Source organism: Mycteria americana, chromosome 3, assembly GCF_035582795.1.
Source record: "Mycteria americana isolate JAX WOST 10 ecotype Jacksonville Zoo and Gardens chromosome 3, USCA_MyAme_1.0, whole genome shotgun sequence".
NCBI lineage: Eukaryota > Metazoa > Chordata > Aves > Ciconiiformes > Ciconiidae > Mycteria > Mycteria americana.
This window is the reverse complement of record NC_134367.1, coordinates 73,234,306-73,248,291: the sequence shown is the minus strand read 5'-3', so window position 1 is coordinate 73,248,291 and position 13,986 is coordinate 73,234,306. Positions and strand designations below refer to the sequence as shown.

Here is a 13,986-nt window from a genome sequence, read left to right as displayed (position 1 = left end):
CCCTGAAATACTGGAACTTTCATCTTCATTACTGGAAACAGTAATAAAAGCTGACAGTGGAATCGGTGATCGATAGGCATGCGTTCTGTTGGAGCATTGGTAGTTCTTGCCTGGCAGCTTCTGCCTGTGGCCCTTGGTTGGAGCTAGTACTGGTCGGAATTGATGATATGAGAAAGTAAGTCACTGAGCTTCAAGGGGCTTCTCAGCTACTGGGGAAACATGCTCTCTTCTTATGTCCTTAAGCTTTGGGTGTAGAAGGTCCTTGCAGGGTCTTGTTTCAGGACCTAATATGAAAGATGACAAACTCCCCAATTTTAATCGTTTCAAGGAGCTGTCCAGATCTTCCTGTATGCTCTTGGATACTTAAGGGCGTTGTTACTGTCCAGGTGGCCCTCCCTATCACTGAGGTTAAAATGAAACCTGCTATGCCACCATGTATTTTTCCTGCCTTGTGAGTTGTTGGAAGGCAAAAAGTTGACAAATTTTCAGCCTCTGGCAGGGGCTTAGAACTTCTTTTGACTCATTCAGCCTTTTAATTAATCTGTGATAATAGTGATTGCACAGAAGAGGAAGCTCAGTCTGAAGACAGGAAACCTCAAACAACTACTTGTGCTGAGCAGAGGACTATGTTCATTAGCCTCCCTGCTTTTTCTTCTTGACTAATTATGGCGACTTCTGCAGTCACTGAGTGTGAATTTACGGATGGCTTATCCTCATTTACTTCTTTTGTTCCTAAATAACTCCAGAGAGAGCTTGCCTAACTTGCTCTGAATTTCCCGTTGGTTTCCTGTAAATACTGTGGATACTACATTCACATCATCTTCTTTCAAAACTTAACTCAGGGTCTAGTTTAGTTTGCTACATTTCAGTGGCTTAAAAAAACCAACCTGTTCCCCTTTCATCCTGCGTAAGTGGGATGGTATGAGACACCTGTGATAGGGTGCTTCTCCATGAGTTCCCCACCAAAGCTGAAGCTGCATCCTTAGCCTTCTGAATAACTTAGTTACTTCTGACATCTTCCAAGCAGCCACCTGGAGCTTTAGCCACAGGTCTGACCTGGTTATCCGTGTTAGTCCAGCAATTGTCTGCAGGAATGATAGTGAGCCCATCTGCTGGCAAAGGGAGATGCATGGGGATTAGTGTGGTACTGCATTAATGTATGAATGTAGGTGTGTACTTTCATTCCAACCAGTAGTGTAGTTATAGGTGTATAGGCCATGTGAATACTTGATTTGACTTTTCTTCACCTTTGGAGGCTTCTAACATATGCTTCTGAGATTTAATGCTTTAGACTTATGACTTCCATTATCTATATGAAAGATGTGAGTGAAGGCAAGGCAAAGCAAAGTGTATGTTCTAAGAGGGTAAATGAGGGGAAAAGGATTGCATTGGAACATAAATACTTAAGTATCTTTTCTGGGTGGACCACATGTCTCCAAGAACTTTCATTATAAATCCATGCTTTCTGATTTCGGGTGCTTCAGTAATATTTCGTATCTTTTATAAGTGTATGTACATATGAGGGTGTTTTGTTTCATCTATTTTACAATTGTGTTAATATTTTTAAACTGACTTCATCATGTTATTACTGCTCACCAGAATTGTAGTTGAAATCTGAGCATAGCCTTTTGTTTACCTAAAGATATGGTAGATCAGCTGTTTTCTCCACTCCTTTTGAAAACGTTAAAAAAAGTGTTTTCTTGCAGTGGGAGATGGAAGAATGGGATATGCAGAAGAAGCTCCCTATGATGCGATTCATGTAGGAGCTGCAGCACCAGTTGTGCCCCAAGCAGTAAGCCTTTGTTTTATGAGTGATTCAGTAAACTCTTAGCTGTAAAGAATATTTTACGTACATATATATGTAAAATCCTTGGTAGACTTGCACTGCTGGCAGTATCAGTGTGCAGGGTGGTATTACTGTATGGTGTGGGGTTTTTGTTTCTGTTATAATTGGGCTTCCTGTTCATTTGCAAAAGCTGTATGTTCTAATAACTCTCCTAAATAAACATATTTTTAAATGATTTGTGCACAATCCTCTATTACAGCAACGAACTGGAGCATTTTATTAAATAAATTAATTTGGTTTTATCAAACGTTGAATTACAAAACTTAAGTATTTGTTTCCCAGGTTCCAAGGCATTGAGCCTGTTGGAAAAGTAACACGCTCAGCTGGAAATACAGACAATGCCATGTGTTCATAGCTTTCAGAGTGTATACAGGGCAGTTCTTAACAGAGAAGCTGGAGTCACTAGGGACTTTACAGTGTGCATACATGAAGTCCATTCTTGCAGATAAGATTTTTTTTTTCTTTTCCCTTCATCAGGTGAATGGGAATATATAGCATGATTTTGATATGCTAGATACCAGTTAAGTTTTTTTTTAAATCTGAATTTTAATGAGGGATAGTGAAGGACTGGAGGCTGGAGGTGCTATAGACAGGTTAGACATTTCCAGATATTGGCCATTGTTTTACTTTTTTGTTTTATTTTGGGGTTGATGGGTGGGTGGGTGTTCCCAGCAAAATGTTGACAGATGACAGTTAAAAAGGTAATTTAAAGCTTATTATTGAATGAAACAGTTCTTAATTATAGCTTTTGTTAGTAACAGGATTAAGATTTTTTTTTTAATGGTGTCTGGGAAGTACTGAATTTTCCTTGAGACTACTGTGATTAGCCTCCTTTAATTATGAAAGCAAAAATAAAATCCAAGCGTTTCTTGCACATACTCTGTTACTTGTCACTTATCTTACTCATTCATATATTTTAGACTAGTTTCATAAAATGCTGTTCCATTCACAGAATGAAAGAGGAGCTGTTGAGTAGTGAGTGTATTGTAGACAACTTAAAATTATTCCAGGAAGATAAATTAAAAAAAAGTCACAAATCTCAAATCTTATTCTGAGGGCTTAAGGGCAGATCAGTTACCCCAAAAATGTTAGACAATGGGCCTGTGCTGGTGCACAGTAAGTATCAAACAGTTAAAACTGGCAGTTTAAAAAGATCAAATCTACTGTAAAAATAATTTGTGATTTACATATTTTGTCCCCTCTTATGTAAAAACTAAAACTGCAACCAACCCAGTTAATCCAGTTGCTATTTTAGCTTCTTTTGGAATTATATGAAATTATTGTGAATGTTTCTGTAATACCAGTTGTACCATGTTGTTGTGATACTCTCAGTGCATTTTTTATTTTTCCTAATTGAAGTAGTTATCTACTGCATAATAGTAGATAGATAAATTGTGGCAAAGCTATTAATGTAATGTAACAAACTTTGGATCCAGCTTCTCTGAAGTGGCTGATTACATTCTAATTTCTGTGTTGTGTTCTAGCTTATAGATCAGTTAAAACCTGGCGGAAGATTGATATTACCAGTTGGTCCTGCAGGGGGAAACCAGATGCTCGAACAGTATGACAAACTAGAAGATGGCAGTGTCAAAATGAAGCCTCTGATGGGAGTGATATATGTGCCTTTAACAGATAAAGAGAAGCAGTGGTCCAGGTGGAAGTGATTTTCTGTTCCACTTACTTCTTCCACACACATGCAAGGTGAAAGGGTGTGAATTTTAAGCAGATAGACTGCAAGGCCTGCCTTTGCTGCTGTCATTGCTTTCTGCTCCTCCATACCATGAAAAGTGACTCAATCTGCATTACTACATCACCAAAAGGAGGTTATGCTAAGTTTGAGTTAATTTAAAAGCAGAAGAAAAATATTGCATGGGTTGCACTTTGTCTCTTTCGGACTTGTTTTCTTTAGTCTTTGATGTGTTGAAGTTTCTTATTTGTTGTTTTGAACACAGTATTTTCTAAATTTAAATTTCCCTTCTAATGAACTTTTTATAACCAGCTTGCCCAGTAATTAGGGTACAGTGTAAAATACTACTTAAGAATAAATACTGTTTTGTCCTGTAAGTTAGTGGTAATTGGGTGTTCATTTTTTATTTTTCTGAAATGTCATAAATGAAGAAAAATTTTTATAAAATCCTTTGTGGGAAATACAGATAATCTTGCGAGCACTTTTCCCTCAGCCTCCAAATAGTAGAAAGTGGAAAAGGTAATCCCTTCTTCCCTAAAATATAAATGTAGTTGAGTAGTGTTCAGAAAATTTTCTCAGACATGTTAAGTCTGTCATCTGTCTCTGATGGGGGACATATTTGTGTTCACCAACACAGCAAACTCTAAAGGCCTTTCTAGAGGTAGTAAACCTTCGAATTTGCTGAATTGAACAGCCAGTAACATAGACATAACACAGCTGTCAGCTTAAACCATGCTAGGCAGTAGTATGCGAATGAACAAAGCAGCAGTCCTGTTTTGCTTCCTGGCAGAAAGCGCTTGTGAATGTATTATCTGTGTTAATGAAGTGCATAGATGTGTATTGTGTTCTGAAAACAACTTTTGAGCTTCGTAACTCCTAAATTTACATTTTTGGGGTTTTCCCCTTGATAGTCTGGAGTAATGCTTGTGATTTGGATACACGAATACTTAGAGTTTAAGCTATCAAAGTGTCCATAAAAAGTACAAATAAAGCAGTTTGCATTACTGCTGCTTACTGAAACCTCATTTCAGTGTTTCTTGGATTACTGTATAGCCACCATGTACAAATTACTCTTAGAACAACTTTAATGATTTACTGCTTAGTTCAGAGCTTGTGATGTGTGCTTGCTATTCAGATGTTTTGTATTTGTTATGCAAATTAATACTTTGTTCTCGAATATTGCCAATATTCCCTCAGCGTGATACTTGGGGGTTTCCTGCCTCTTCTAAGGCTTTGGAAGTCTTGCTTTGTGGTCGGTTTCCTCCTCTGGCAAATGTGGTGGACTGTATTCAAGTTTGGAGTCCATGCTCTGCTTATTCCAGGAAAGAGAAGTATTCTTAAGCCTTCCTTTTTCCAGAGAGGTTTTATAGATGATTTTTTTTCTGCATTTCCACCTGATCTGATTATAGTAGCAGTTGTGTTTTTTCATAGCAGCAATGTGTGTTCTTATAAGTAGTGTTTATTGAAGGGTTTCTGGAATGACAGTGGTTATCCTTTGCTGCTGGTGAAGGTGGTGTAGTGTATTAAGGACTAGAATTCTAAGGTCTTTGCATCTCTTCTGTGCAGTTTTGTACTCTATTTTCTCTGCTAGCTCAGGAAGAAGTAATAGATTGTCTTTGGGCCTTCTTTGGTCATGAGCATTGTGGGGTTCTTTTCCCCAGATTTTCTTACCAATTTCTGTTCTTTTCTGAAAGACTTTTTTTTATTTTATTTATTTTTAATTTAAGTGTTAAGAATATACATTGGTGTTATCAGAAAAGGTAAGTGCTTAGCCTGAAGGGTTACTGTGATCACTACAGTGGCATAGAGGCTTTTTCTTGCTATGTACATTTAAATTTGGTTCAGACTTGGAAATCTCTGTTAAAGGAAATCTCAGAAGTCCATTTCTTGTAATGTTTGTTTTTTCTTTAATTGTCCTTTTTGAGATCTGAAGAAAATTTCCATTCCCTTCTCAAGGGTAACTGCCAGTGCGCTGCTGACCTTACAGGAGGTCACATCTGTCTTTTTTGTTGTTTTTCCTTATTGGTGAGTCCAAAGTGTATGGTCCGCCAGCTGCTGCTAAGGAAACTCCTAATTATAAATCACATTTGTTATCTATGCTAGCATCAAATATGAAAAAGGTGGGGTTTTTCTGCACTTCCTAGATTTCAATTTATCTTTCCAAAATTGTTCAAGACCTGTGAGCAGAGATCAATTAGAGACTCTTCTGAAAGAGCATCTTTAAGTCTTTCTGTAATAAAGAGCTGTAGTGTGTGAGAGACTCTAGTTGTTGTAAATCTAAAATTCATTGAATAATCTTCTTTTTTAGAGTAGCTCAAGAATCCTGTGTGTTTAGCTTGTCATTCTCTTAGTTTACATTGTTACGCAATTTCATTCCTAATGCAGGTAACTGTTTCATCACGTTAAGAATTAGTGTCCCTTCACAAAATACAATTGAGAGGCCAGCAGCATTTTCCTAGGCTAGCAGACCTTCCAGTTGGCAAGAAAGAAGCAGGTTTAATTTTTGCTTAGCCATTCCCATGTTGGAGAAGTACAGTTCCTTACTAGGACTGCAGGATGCTCTTTTCAAAGCAGCACGATGGTGACTTGATCTCTAAGTGATGTTTGAGGTCAAACCTACCTTCAGATGCTTTGCATCATTCTTCATTATGTAAAACTGGAACTTCTAGCAAAATAAAATCTGGACTAGCTGGAAGGAAAAGACTCCTTGAATTTCGATAAATTGGTGTTGTGGTGCTAAATAAAGAATCTTATTTTGTGAATATTGTTGGATTTTGCAGTAGTATTTTTAAGCTCCAAACATTAGTGGGAATCTTCTCAAATGTGACTCCATGAGACATTTGGAAGTAGAATATACACAGGAAGCCTATTTCTGGTACAAAATGAAATGCATTGGTGTACCAGAGATCCAGCAGCAGGTGCCCACTTATGTGATTATGCTGGTAAGGATGTTTATCCTTTCACATAAAACTTCGCAATTATTAATTGGGTTTTTTCTTACTGGTAAGTAGGGAGGAGAGAGGACCTCTCGTGTCACACAGTTGAGAACACAGCTTATTGGCTACCTTATTGGCAGCTCTTGTGTAAATTAGCATCTCTCTGGTTTTACTTCTCTGTGAGAGTTCACTTACTACTCATATGGAAAGACGATTTAAAGATAATAACAATGTAAGGAATGCTTAGCAATGAGTCTCTGTTGCAATCATGGATTTTATTTCCAAACAGGTAGCTGTTTTTAAAAAGTAATTTAACTTTTTAACTTAAAATATTGCATTAGTAGAAATTATTTATAAATGTCATGCTAAATTCATATTTGCTGATAAAATACAAAACTATAATGATCATATACCCTTTCTGAGAAAAAAATACAGTGACTAGACTGGGGCTGTTACTGTATCCCACTTATCTGTACGTACAACATGATTAAGCACCCTTTTGGAAAATGTATTTATTAGGAAATATTTTACTATGATTCTGCTTAGAAACTCTTATTCAGTGTTTCAAATGCCCCTGATGAGCTAGTTGTCTAATCTCAATTGAAATTAGGAGGAATTGTTTGCCCAGAATTCCTTCAGCTGTGCAGACTAATGATTGTGGTTGAAGTTTTTATTTTATTTTGGCAAAAAGAATCTCTGCACAACATATCTTTGGTTAAATTTAAGATTTATGTATTATGCAAAAATGCATGTAATGTAACTGATATAATAGGTTGCAGAGAAAATTCCTTTTGTCATTTCAACCTAATCTCTCAATTTGATGATTGATCATAGCAAATAATAAATACTTTATAACAGCACCTTTCCAGATTAAAATGCTACAAGTCCAAATATTGCGTCGTTACCTTTAAAATTACAAAGGGAGAAATAATTGGCTGCTGAAACACTGAATAGGTACTGAAATTCGGAGTGTAGCCTAATATGAATTGGAAATACAGTATCAGTAATGACAGCATATTTTTCATAGATGAATGATGTATCAAAAAGGGAAAGTCAAATGCTGCCTAATGACAAGAAAATTGAAGTGGATCAAAAAGAGTGAGTTATAGATTTCAGATAAATTTCTAAATGCTCGTTCAAATATTTAATTTGAATGCCTTCCACCAAAGAGGTGGAGACAGATCTCAAAACTTCATGACTTATCAACAATAACAGAAGTTTGGGATACAGGTAAGATTTGTGACTTCCCCCCCATAATGAACTCTGACACTTATCGGAAATGCTACCTATTAGATGTTTCTGAGAATGTTTTAGTTTGTTGTTGGATACTCCCAATGGGAAATGTGGAATATTCCTCTATATGTTTTCCCTACTAGTAAGTCAAAGTTTTTCAAACTTTCTTAAATTTATTTTTAGAATAGTAATTTTGAGCTAATGACTTCTGAAATTTGCTTTAACTTGAGCTTATAAAGTTGCTTTGATGCCTCAGTTGACAATATTAGATGAGTGATTCCCTTGCTAGAATTCCAAGGGCCTGAGAACTATTGTGATGACTTAAAACCTAAATACATATATTGCTTACTAAGCAGGAGCTAGTAAGCAGATTGGAAGGAGAGCGTATATGAAGGTGGAGGAAAATTATGTGAGTTGTATAAGAATCACAGTGTCGTGGTTTAGCCCCAGCCAGCAACTAAGCACCACGCAGCCGCTCGCTCACTCCCCCTCGGTGGGATGGGGGAGAGAATCGGAAGAGCAAAAGTAAGAAAACTTGAGGGTTGAGATAAAAACAGTTTAATAGGTAAAGCAAAAGCCGTGCACGCAAGCAAAGCAAAGCAAGGAATTCATTCACTCCTTCCCATGGGCAGGCAGGTGTTCAGCCATCTCCAGGAAAGCAGGGCTCCATCACGCGTAATGGTTACTTGGGAAGACAAACGCCATCACTCCAAATGTCCCCCCTTCCTTCTCCTTCCCCAGCTTTATATACTGAGCATGACGTCATGTGGTATGGAATAGCCCTTTGGTCAGTTTGGATCAACCATCCTGGCTGTCCCCTCCCAGCTTCTTCTGCACCTGGCAGAGCATGGGGAGCTGAAAAGTCCTTGCCTAGTGCAGCAACAACTAAAACATCTCTGTATTATCAACACTGTTCTCAGCACAAATCCAAAACATAGCCCCATACCAGCCACTATAAAGAAAATTAACTCTGTCTCAGCTGAAACCAGGACACACAGCAAATAGTCATGGCCAGAAAAAGGGAGAAAAATACAAATTAGTAGATATTTCCTATGGCTCTAGAGGACAACAGGATATTTTTAACAAGGAAATAGCAGTCATCTTTTGAGTCTCCTTTTAAGCTTTGTAGCAGGGTAGATCTTTTTACCAGTAGTTGAAACCTGGTAGATTTCATAGCTTTAGCTTGGCAGCTTCTGATCCATACAACTGAAGTTCAGATCAACTGATGCTGTTTTGCAATGTGTATTTAAGTCTGCAAGCTGTTCACATTAGGTGGAAAGCTGAGAAGTCTTACCTGCCTGATGATCTAAGACTTTTCTGTAACTTTATAATATATATAATCCAATAGTGCACATATAAGCTCAGCTTCTTATAACAGTAGAAAATAGATGCTGCATAATTTTAACATATACATCACGGATTGTTTTGGGCTGGCATGCTGTTGTTAGAGTAATGAGTAGCGAAGAGCTAGTGAAAAATCTCGAGGGAAGCTGATCCCCTTAATACAGTGAATGTTCTAATAAACAGAATATTAACATCTTTATTTTGAAAGTGACATCTAGGATATACTTAACTTACAGGAGCATTACTATTTGGTCAGGAATAGCTTAAAGCAATGCAAAATACCAACAATTAAAACACTGACATGTTAGTATCACTTGAATTCTAAGTACAAATACCATTTTGTAGACCAAAAATACTTCAATACATTAAGTGTATTAGCAACATTAGGCAAAAACCTTGCCAATGTCCATGGCTGGGTAAAATTATCATGTTTAATAGTTTCAGAGTAAATATGGAATTTTTCTTAGGCTTACAATTTCTTGAAGATCTAGCTTGGGTTTAAAGGATTAAGAATTATTTGTCATAGTAAAAGGCCAGGCTTTTACAAAGCTATGAGAGTATATGGTAGGAATCGGGATGAAAATCACATCAGCAATTAGGCATATGAGACTAAACCAGCAATAGCAGTAGTCATTGCTTTACATACGCTTTTTGAAGTTGTAAATATTAACTGATGATGCAGCTTCTGGAAGCATTAGGGATGAATGAAGCGCTTGTCCTAAATTCACTGGCACTGCATTTTAAATTGAGTATCAGATGTTCATTTATTTTTATCTGTTCAAAGTAAGCAAATACCCGTTCTGTGAAATGGGCAAATATGGAGAACTTCCAAACCTTTGGCTATCAACAGATTTTTCTTCACCGCTGCCAAGATGTGTTCTCCTCCCTTCTGCTTTTTACTGCTTTCTGTAATTACTGCAACACTGAAGCTGTATTAGTACCTCGCTATTAGAAGGCAGTGCAAAGTGCAAAGAATGCAAATATTTATCACTAACAAATCACAAGGTTTGCATCCCAGCTGCATTAGATAGAAAACTAGTCGTTTAGGCACTAGTTGCAACAGCTTTTCAGTTGCTTTTAAAATGTTTTGCATGCTGTCATTCCATGCTATGTGATTCCTGAAGGATAATGCTTTGTAACTTTAAAGCTTTTGCTTGTGTGCGTGTAGCACTATATTTTTGTGGGTTAGTTTGCATGATAGCTGGAAACACTGTTGTGTATTGAGCCAGCAATCACATTAGTGAAGTTTTTCTTAATTCAGACAGTGTTTGCTTTGGCTAATGAGGGTGATGCACCTACTGAAAGGAAAATTGCAGCAAACTCATTGTGAGTTTATAGATCATTTGTGCCTTGGGGGGGGGGGGGAGCAAACACTTCTGTTTGAATTTTCCAACATTCATAATGGCACAGTGCACAGCTTTCAGATTTGTTGGACATTTTGGATTAAAGTTAATGCTTTAGAAATATTTAAACAAATCACTAATACATTATAATTTCACTGTTGGAATATGGGTTCTATGGGTTTCCTGTTTCAATGCGTTTTAAATGTTCTGCAGGAACAAAAGCCTGCATTTTCTAGATTCCTCGTAGTGATTTAGAGACTTCTTGATGCATCCTTTCTCCTACCTGAATCGCCTTTTAACACGCACACATACCCCACCCTGCCCCCACCCCTTCCATAACCTAGTCCTGATTTAGCATAGTTCCTTCAGGAGCTAATCGAGCTGCTCTGCGAAATGAATAAAATAGGTGGTACAAACTGCATGGTGTTGATGTGAGATTGTGTTCCTAACTTTCTTGAGGGACTGCAGCTGAAGCTAAACATGCCTTTTTGGCAGCTACAGAGAATGTTTTTTGCCAATACTCTGTCTAGTAAGTTGGCTCAGTTTCTTGCCAGCATGTAGCCAACAGAGTTTGGATGACAGGTAGCTGTGTAACCAGCTGTGTGGTGTGAGGGATGTTCATTAAAGCAAATGATCCATTAAATGTAAAACAGAGGGACCCATATTTCATGATACATCACATAATAGTATGAGATGATATGGGATTGCTGTTGCCTTTGAGGTTTTTTTTTTTCTCTGAAATGCTTGAAGAGACTTCTGAGGTTTTGCTGATGTGCTTGAGCACTTAAATGTAATCTGATTTAGTATCAAAAATTTTCAAATATGATTTCCAAGGGAAGGAGAAATATAATTGCATGTGTTTTCTTTCTACAGGGATGAATTGTAAAAGCTACATCATCTTGACCCAAACATAGTGTTACAGTGGACTGCTCATCTCCAGTTCTAAAAGCTTTTTGAAAACCAACAGCATTGCAGCTTGTTTTGGACTTTGTTATAATGTTGTTATCAGCATGGAAAAGCGTGGTGTTTGTTTTATTTTTTTAGATGCTCAAGGCAAATCTGATAAAGAAATGGTGGAAAGTTTTATGTGGGCACTGTTTTATTTAACATGCCTTTATTTTACTTTCATCTGTTTTAAGTGAATTTCTGCAAAACTGCAGATAAAGACCTATAGCTTGTGAACTCTAATTTTGATGGGGGTACTTGAACACTCACTTCTCTCGGCTCCTGTGTCCCTTGGTAAAACTGCTTCTGTGCACCTTATGACACTACGTAGGTAATACCAGGTTTTCTGTGTTCTGATGTCTGCTAGATGCTACTAAAAGGAGATGAACTTCCTTTTTAAGCTTTTGACATGGTGTCATAGACTAGCATGTAGTAGATACAATCAGCTGCTTTATTACCTTAAAACCAGGCATTTGTATATATTAAACTTCAAGATATCAGAGGTGGGTGGCCGCTCTTAACAAACATTGCTGTTCAAGTTGGATATAACAGACATGGTTTTTCCTTTCCTTCTAAAATTAATTAATGGAGTCTTGAAATTCTGTTTTAGTTTATAGCTCACTACTGATGTGATGCACATGGATTTAACGCCGTAAATATGATGTAAGCTGTGTCCCAATCACTGCACAGTTTATGCAATGCTACTTTGCCAAATAAAGTTAAAAGCAAAAGGGGGGTTGTGTGCTTGTGTGGAAGATTAGGATCAGTATGTAGTAGACTACCGAGATATGGATTGCTATATTCTTTATAAAAAAAAAAAAAAAATCCAGTTTGGTTCTGAAAGAAAGTTGCTTTTGGCAAAGCCCTTTGCTGTATTAACTTTCTCATTTTTCTAACTGTGGACCCAGGAAAAATTCTGGCTTTTTAGAAGAAAGTGAATTCTTAATTGCTATACAAGGAAAACATGATACATGCAGAAGGAGTAATGAATCCTGAACCCCAAAGTACAGATAGAGATGCAGTTGTTCAGTTTTCAAATAGAAGAGTAGTTGGAAGGCTATAAACCTTTTTTCTGCCCCAAGTTTTCTCTTTTGGTACTGTGAATTGTCAACAGCAAATTGCAAAGCAGTGCAGTAAGGTGTGCTGCTTTGGGAAAGGGGGCAAGTGTGTCTTGAGTCATCTTGCTGAGATTTGAGCAACCAGGAATTGAAGTAAACAGCATGTTATTTTCTTTTTTATGGTAAAAAGGATTATAGAATAGCATAACTAGTATAAAACAACCCATAGTGATCACTGCAAAAATATATTTGACTTTTGTAGTGGAACAGCAATAATTTTGTGATAGGATTAATTCCTGAAAGCATAAAGGTTAAAATGCAAAGGCCTCTGAGTATGAAAGAGGAACATTTTAACTAACCTTCCTTTTGAAGGTCAGCCCCATCCTATTCCTGTGTAAAAGATATGTATCAATTTATTTAGATGTTTGGAAGTTAATGTACCACCTCCTGATCTGACTGCAGCCTGGGAGCACATACACAAAGATTAATCTTATAAAGGAATTAATATAGCGTGTATTCTAGAAAATACAATTCAGAAAAACCCACTTGCGTCTGACAAATTTGTACTAACCCACAATCAACTGTGAATCTAGTTCTTGGTGTTGAAGTGAAATATCTTAAATGATGCATGCTAATGTTCAACCTTTTGGTCACTGTATCATTCAGTTTGAGTTCAGCTTTATTTACATCTTCTCACTAATTTAATCAGTTAAATGAAAGGTATGAGCTCAACTGTATCCAAATTCTTGTCTCTGGACACAGTGTAATAAGCTAGCCTAACTTGGAAGAGGTGATAAAGCTGAGACCCGGCGACAGCTTTTTTGGGGAGAACCACTTCAGGAGGTGTAAGACTTCAGGGACCAAGGCTGTTGGGATTAGTGCACCCATTCCACTGAAGGGGTTGGTGATAGTCGAGGTACTCGGACAGAAAGGAGTATCCGGGAGTAGCATTTAGGAATTGGAAAATGAAAACCCCTCCATGATGGAGCAATGGTTCTGAAGTAAAAAAATCTTGGAGAAGAGGAGCTGAAATGGAGAAGATTTGAAGAGCTTGAATAAATGCTGTGTGAACTGTCTGAATTGCTACTTTGCCAAATAAAACAAATTGAGAGGAAGCTATATCTAGGTGTCTGTTTCGTTTTTTTTTTTTAATCTTCACAGGACTTCACCTGTCCAAAAAGAAAGCAAGCATGTATAAAAATACTGGTTTACTAAATGGCCAGAACTATGTATCTGTTTCAGTTAATTAATGTATTGCAGCGGTTACCAAGCTTGGTAATACCATAGGGCATGTAAGTGGAGTTTTACTCGGCTGTTTGCAATTTCTTTTAGTTCACATCTATGTGTTTTGGGGAACAGGCTGTGTGCGCAGTGTATGAGTTCTGCCTGCCGTCTGTGGTTGAATCCAGCTAGCTAGGAGTGTACGATCTGCCACTTGCAAGGATTAAAGTTCATCTTTTTATAAGAGGTGCAGTGATGTTACACTGGATTGTTCTGGTGACTGCTAAGCCAGAACAACTTGGGAGAACAGATTGGCTGAACCACTGACAACTCGTCCGGTTGCTTCTGGGGTTCAGACAGCAGAAGACCTCCA

General features: G+C 37.5%; 1 protein-coding gene across 2 annotated transcripts in view; it reads left to right on the top strand.

Moving 5' to 3' along the window:
* The window catches only part of PCMT1 (protein-L-isoaspartate (D-aspartate) O-methyltransferase), a 35,768-nt gene extending 22,257 nt beyond the window's left edge, over positions 1–13,511 (top strand). The window contains exons 6-8 of one of the 2 annotated variants that reach the window (XM_075499011.1): positions 1,707–1,792; positions 3,331–3,500; positions 11,263–13,511. In XM_075499011.1, coding sequence (XP_075355126.1) covers positions 1,707–1,792; positions 3,331–3,500; positions 11,263–11,275 — 269 coding nt within the window. In that variant the 3' untranslated portion in view covers positions 11,276–13,511. Of the gene's footprint in view, positions 1–1,706; positions 1,793–3,330; positions 3,548–11,262 lie in introns of both variants that reach the window. The other variant, XM_075499012.1, reaches the window with a different exon arrangement.
* Positions 13,512–13,986: the final 475 nt, after the last annotated feature.